The sequence below is a fragment of the Stegodyphus dumicola genome, chromosome X1, assembly GCF_044657685.1.
Source record: "Stegodyphus dumicola isolate Sdum_Otavi_A_Nest chromosome X1, ASM4465768v1".
Lineage (NCBI taxonomy): Eukaryota > Metazoa > Arthropoda > Arachnida > Araneae > Eresidae > Stegodyphus > Stegodyphus dumicola.
The window spans coordinates 108,954,159-108,960,820 of NC_140780.1; the positions used below are offsets into that span (position 1 = coordinate 108,954,159).

The window sequence follows — 6,662 nt, forward strand, 5'->3', positions numbered from 1 at the left end:
GCTGTTCTGGTCTACACAAATTAGTTACAAACAAGAAATTTCAATGCAACACCGCTTTAATGTAGCAAATGGATTTGTTTCATGAGGGCATAAACTTTTTACAACGTGACCACCTTCTCGGGAATCAGACATTGTACACAACATTCATGACGGCCAACTTTTAACCCTTTCTTTTGTAAAGTGATGGCGCAGCAGCTGCTGTACCGATAGACCAATGTGCGGTGGTGCTCCATCCCGCATAAAAGTTAACCCCTTAAGAGCCAGCACCGGGAGAACGAAGCGCAGTCACGGGATCGGCCCCTCTGAAATGGATCGTCGCCACCGTCCCGCGCATTTTCAGCAGTTAAACCTAATTTTACAACCCCCCCAAAAAAGAATATAAAATCAGCATTTTTATATTATGATTTCAATTTTCGAAGTTGCATATTTAATGTACTTGTTTTTAATGTGTATTAATATAAAGAATATCACATTAATGGAAATAAATCAAACCGGCAAAATACTAAAATCATAACTATACACAGAGAAATAAATACTAGTAGGATGAAAAAAATTACAAATATGAAATTTAAAAAAAACTAAATAAGAATTACTTGTAGAGAATTAAATTCCTGTTTAAAAATTCTGCTGTGTGTAAAATAATCCAAAACAAGAATCGACACACAGTCCTACATTGCATATTTCGCATTCAAAATACGTTGTTTGCTTTCGCTTTTCTTTGGTTTTAGCGCACACAACACATCTTTCTCCTACCTTTATTACCTCCTCCGTCAACGTAAATTTTCAGAAACTGTCTTCCAGTTAGACGGAAAGGTGGAATATCCGGTGATTTTGGACAAATTTTTAAGTTTTTAGGTAAGGTCTCTTAGCCATGTCTAACGGAATGACACTGAATATAACCCTATCACATGTCACAAAACTTCAAAAGACACTCAGAAATATTTCATCCTCAAACCCTGTGTGACATCAGGTTTATATTAGAAGACTTTTTGTTTCTCTAAATCGAAAACAGCTTCCACAATTACAGGAAAGTGATCAAGGAAAGACCCCCCACTGGCGAGACATCCGTTACTGATCACGTCAATATATACATTATATATAATTACATTATATGTAAAGTAAATACATTAAATACCAAAATATAACGCCTGTGTAATTATATATAATGAGCATTCAAGGTATTATATATAATGACCTATTAAATCGAGTAAGAAAATCAAAAACGCTGACTCTTTCCTGAGAAATGCGAGCAAGACGCATTACGCGTCAAGAAAGCTGATAGTCTTTCTCCTTCTGTAATAATGTTGTAATGTTATTTTTCAATTAAGCAAGGAATCTTATGTTAAGTTTCAAAATAAATAGGAAAACAAGAAAAATAATCCTAACGAAATAAACAAAAACGCCCTTTAATTCACAGCCGTGATTTCCAGTTTGTTTATTTCAATAAATCTCTCACAGCCAGAAACACAAAACAGAAACTAATGCCAGGATATGAAGATCAAATGCCGCATGAATCAATCCATATGAAAACAATTACCGCTTAGCTCCATTTACTGGCTTTTAAAAATTCAAATAAATCGTTCCGTTTTGATGTCGCGTTTACGCGACGCTGGGCTCGTAGGAGCAGAATCGTTGCGTCGCGTATACTGGACGCTGGGCTGGTAGGAGTGGAATCGTTGTGTCGCGTATACGCGACGCTGGTCCTGAACAGGTTAACTGATACAAAACTTCCCGCTCCTGAAGATGAGAAATGACGAACTATTCAGCATGTCATGATACCTTTGCGTGGTAACAGTAAAGGTGTGGGATACTGTTATTGTAATGTTCTAAAAAAAGAATGGTTCGCTAATGAAGTCTGTTGTAAAGCCATACCAAATAATGACTTTTAGTGAGTGCAGATGTATTTTCTGAACCTCTATGAAGCAGTTCGAATAACCAAATTCGAGAACTATGAATGTTTAAAGTCTTATTTGGGTGAAATTGGACCTCATCTTCCCACAGAATCCTCCAAAGCCAAGTATCTTCGTCCTCATCCAGGCAGGAAATGTCAGAGCAGATGCCACCGGTTTATGATAATAGTTGTGCTTTAATTTTTGCATGCGGATTCCCTTGTATGGGTAGAAGTGAAGAACTTTTCACAAGATTTCCCGTTGAAAGATTCAAATCCAGTTGTCACGCTATGCCTGGGTACAGCTGCTAGCAGCAATGGTCCCACGGGTTCTTTCAAAGATTGCAGTCGCGACATCAGTAATTGTCTATTCTGACTCCGGTTTCCACCCTATACCAAACCGAACTACTAAGGATCCTCTTGAAGCTTCTGAAGTATGCCTTTTAATGCAGTTGATACAGGACCTTTACGTAGATTGTTACGACTTCTATAATCACGAAAATCGATGATTGCGTTCGATTGATGAAAATAAAACAAATTCAGAAGTAACGCGTGCTGAGGTACAATGAGAGACTGAATTACTGCTGTCGTTTACGTAACCGATACTTTACATTTCCAAATTTTATCTGCGTTTCGTACAAATTTTCAGTTTTATAGTCTAGAACAGCGCCACATGTTCCCCTATCGGCAACTTTCGCAACTTTTTTTTTTTTTTTTTCCGTGGTAGCTTTTTGCTATATGGTCATTAGTTCCTCGAACAAAGTTGGTGGCATTGCAGGTGATAAGCCGAATTACAAATTGCTCTGAGACTTATCAGTTAAAAAAAAACACCTAGTGTAATGCATCTTATCCAACCGCTTGCATACAAAAACCTATTTCTGTAAGCTTTTGTTACGTGCTGAAGATTTTTAGTATTCATAATACGTACAGCTATATATTTGTGCATAATGATAAAATGTTGAATTCGTAATGAACAGCAAACTTGGCAGTCGAGGCAGATCAAATCGTCATTTTTATTTTAATTGACATTTTGAGCCACAATTTACTTCGCACTCTAATCGTGCCTATTCAGAAACACTTACTTTTTTTAATACTGCTGCGATAAGCAGAATAGCATCTTAATCGGAAGAGAGGCAGAAGCTAAAACTGCGCATTTATCCATTATGCAAGCTCACCCAGAGAAGGTTTTTGGCTTAGGTGAGAAAGGTTTCATTTCTCAAAATTTTGAGTAAGTTCCGAATTAGCTACGACACAGCGTTACGCAAGCTATATGACATAGATTAATCTAGAAATCGCGAGGCCCAGAAAAGTTATTACTACTTTTAGAATACAGAGAAATACTCATTTATTCCTCGCTATTCTTACAGAAGTAGATATTAATAAAACTGATAACATTGAAAAAATGTGAAATTAGTTTTAAAAATGTAAAAAACTGGTTAAAGTTTTATGGCAATGAGTTTTTAACACCTGGTATCATTAAGCTTGAATTGAAAAATATTTGATTGTGGCATTGAGCTGTTCTGATTAAGAAATGTTTTCGTGGGGAACCTTCTGAACGAAACTGGCTCGTATTAATGTTACATATGGGGAAAAAGGCCGTAGACAGCCCAGTAATATTGCAGAAAAATAGTGAATGATTGTCACACGTATTGACTACTATTCCAAGAATCGATTGTTTATTTTCACATTGCTGTAAAAAATTTAAAACTTTATATTGTTGAGGAATAGATTTCAGTTGTAAACACCTGTTTTCCCCAAAGATAACCATTATTTCTTCATTTCACTTTGCAAGGACAGGAGTTTTCTGTTTTAATATATAAGTTACGGGAATCATTTATACGTAAAAAGTTTCAAAGTCCTTTTGAAAATGTTCAGAATATTTCGTTACTTGACAAAATGCATGTTTTTGTGTGATTGTTTTCCTTTTTTTAGAGTTATTATACGAAATAAAGACTTTTTTTTCTTTTGACAGCCATCCCACTTAGTTGATAGCACAAGAAATCGGAAAGCCAGTGGAAGAACAGGATGGCCTCAACACGTGTGGGCACTGGAACTGAAACACGAAAATCCCACTTAGTCCCTTTAGAGAGCAGTTATTGGATTTCCAAGATTTTAGTTGTGATCGACATAGTTGTGAAACAGACTGACTGTACGCGAATAAAATCAAAATGCTCAGTTGAGCTCTAAACATATACATGTTGAGTAGGAGTTTCAACGTTCCACTGTGACTTAAAGTTTTATGGCAAGGAAAATCTCAAACGTTGTCTTAGGAGCCCGAGTCAGCACTATTACATTTTTAAGAAAAGGTTCATTTGGCTTGTAAAATATCAAACCACAAAGCATAATATACGCTCTTTCTCATGCTTTTCTAAAACATTTTTTTAAATAATTAATTGGTAAGACATAAAGTCTTTCAAAGAGAGATATGAGTACTCTGTATGGGATGAATTTGATACGCATGGTATAAAAATAAATGTACTTTTTTCTTAGAACACCTTGGTTTACCGAGCATGATCTATTACCACACATAAAATAATTTCATATTTTTGATCTCACGCCTAAGAATGAACCAGCTACGGAATAGTTTCGGAAAGTCGACCAGTATTAATACCATATTACTTCAAATTCAAGCCGCAGTAGGACTTCAAAATTAAAAAAAATAATAATAAATTATCTGCCTTGAAATTTAAACGCCCAGTAGGATTTTAAAAACTGCGAAAATGAAAAAATAGTAAGAATAGTAAAATAAAAGAAAATAAAGTAAAATAATAGAAAAATAGTAAGAAAATAGTAAAATTTACAATAGTAGTGAAAAATACCCATTTTTAAAATCATTTTCATTTTTAAGCCTCAATTATTTATCACCTAATCGTTGGGTAGTGGGAGATCAGCAGATATATGTTGTTAAAATATTCACTTTGAATTAAAGCTGCGCCTTTTTTAAGTATTAAAAATATAAATAAAATATTCTGCTTAAATTTGAAATAGTACGTTATATAAATACGCTAATACTGGAGTTTTTAACAAATAACTTTTAACAATATTACGTGTGAAATGTTTGAGCTTCAGGTGAAACTTATGCAAACGTGTTGTTGATAAGTATGGCAGCTACAGAGTAGACATAAGCGTATTTTTCATCAAACGCATACATATTTTATAATGTTTGTATGCATACATATATACCGAAAAGCAATGTGAAGAAACATGCGACTTTTTAGGCATGTACGGTTTTATCAGGATACAATTTTTATAGCAGTTTATATAAAAATCTGCCTTAAGGCTACCTCAGTCTTTGATCTTCCTATTAATATATAGAATATTTTTAAGTAATAGGGATTTATCTTATATCTGAATTCAAAATTAATATTCATGCTCAGAAATTTAATGTAAATTTCCTGATTCATAAATTCAGTGCCTTGTCTGACGTTTCAATTTTTATGCTTATTAGATGAGGCCTTTCTGATAGTAAAACTTATGCAAGCAATGATTCACACAAACAGGCTTTTACGAACTGGATTTTGTGATTAATCAGTTAACAGAACGTTTTTGCCTGAGGAAGCAACAGGTTATTATTATACTAGTTGATCATAATACGATTACCGTATTTACTCACGTATTTTCCCTTTTCTTATTAATTTTGTTGTCTGAAAATCATGAGGAGAAAATTATGAGAATAATTTAATTTCCAAAGGAGGCAGTTAACATAACATTTGAAAAGCATTCATGGATAAACTGCAGATAGTTGTCAAAATGGTAATTATTTAAGAGAAACCTATATGCCAATAAGATTAAATTGTAATATTAACATTACAATATCTACTAAGCTATTTCTTCCGTGAATTCTGAATCTAGCCTCTCTCTTATTGTTGTCCACTGCTACTCCCTAAGCTTTCAGTCATTTTATGCTGCTGGATTTGCTGTTTGTGTCGTCTTCTACAGCTTGAGAGTCGATGCAATCTTCCTGTGCCCAGTCACCATTCAATCTGTCTTGTCTCGTGCAATGAACCATCAAGAGCATCTGATATCCCTTTTTTCCTTTCAGCATTTGATTATTGCTTCATCAGAGTCCATGCACTCAAAATCCATGAGCAAATCGGTTAGAAGGATTGGTAAGAGTAACTACGTGGAGAATATATTTGAAGATTTAGGATAGCTCGCTTTCTGAACGCCTTGAAGAAGTTGAAAATTACACTAATATTTAAAAAAAAATTCAGAATCTTTTTGCTACGCGAGTAATATACTTTTATACATTAAAATTGTTTGTGTCTTACCATTTGTGATTTCATTTGAACGTAAGTGCAATGACCAAAGCTAATGCCAAAGTGTATTTATATTTTATTAGCAAACGTAATATTATAGCTTTGTTATGTATATTTTTTGACGAAAGGCCAAAGATTTTAGATTCTGCTCATTTTGTAAATAAATTGTATCTGAAATATATTGTTGTGTTTTCAGTCAATAAATTATATGTCAAAAATAATTTTTTTGTTCTAATTTATTTTGTGAATCTGTTCGTGGCATAATTTTGTTAGATTTATTTAACATTTTGATGATCATCAAATACGGCTTGCATTTCAGTTACGCACCGCCAGTGTACGCAATGACTGACAAATAACGTTCGTGTTTTGAAAGAAATAATTGCTTAATTTCACAACAGTGGAAGAGTTAATACACAAAATTGAATTAATTTAGTCGTAAATTTTTGTTTTGAATGTATTTTATGCCATTCGTTCCTTTTCCATTTTAATAATAGGCTTGCAAAATTTTCTTACAC

The 6,662-nt window shown here is 33.9% G+C and overlaps 1 protein-coding gene across 1 annotated transcript in view; it reads left to right on the forward strand.

The window, feature by feature from the left end:
• LOC118185174 (heart- and neural crest derivatives-expressed protein 2-like) overlaps positions 1 to 6,368 on the forward strand; it is a 54,321-nt gene extending 47,953 nt beyond the window's left edge. Inside the window, exon 2 of the mRNA XM_035354995.2 lies at positions 3,861 to 6,368. Coding sequence (XP_035210886.1) covers positions 3,861 to 3,965 — 105 coding nt within the window. The 3' untranslated portion in view covers positions 3,966 to 6,368. The remainder of the gene's footprint in view (positions 1 to 3,860) is intronic.
• The last annotated feature ends 294 nt before the right edge of the window (positions 6,369 to 6,662 follow it).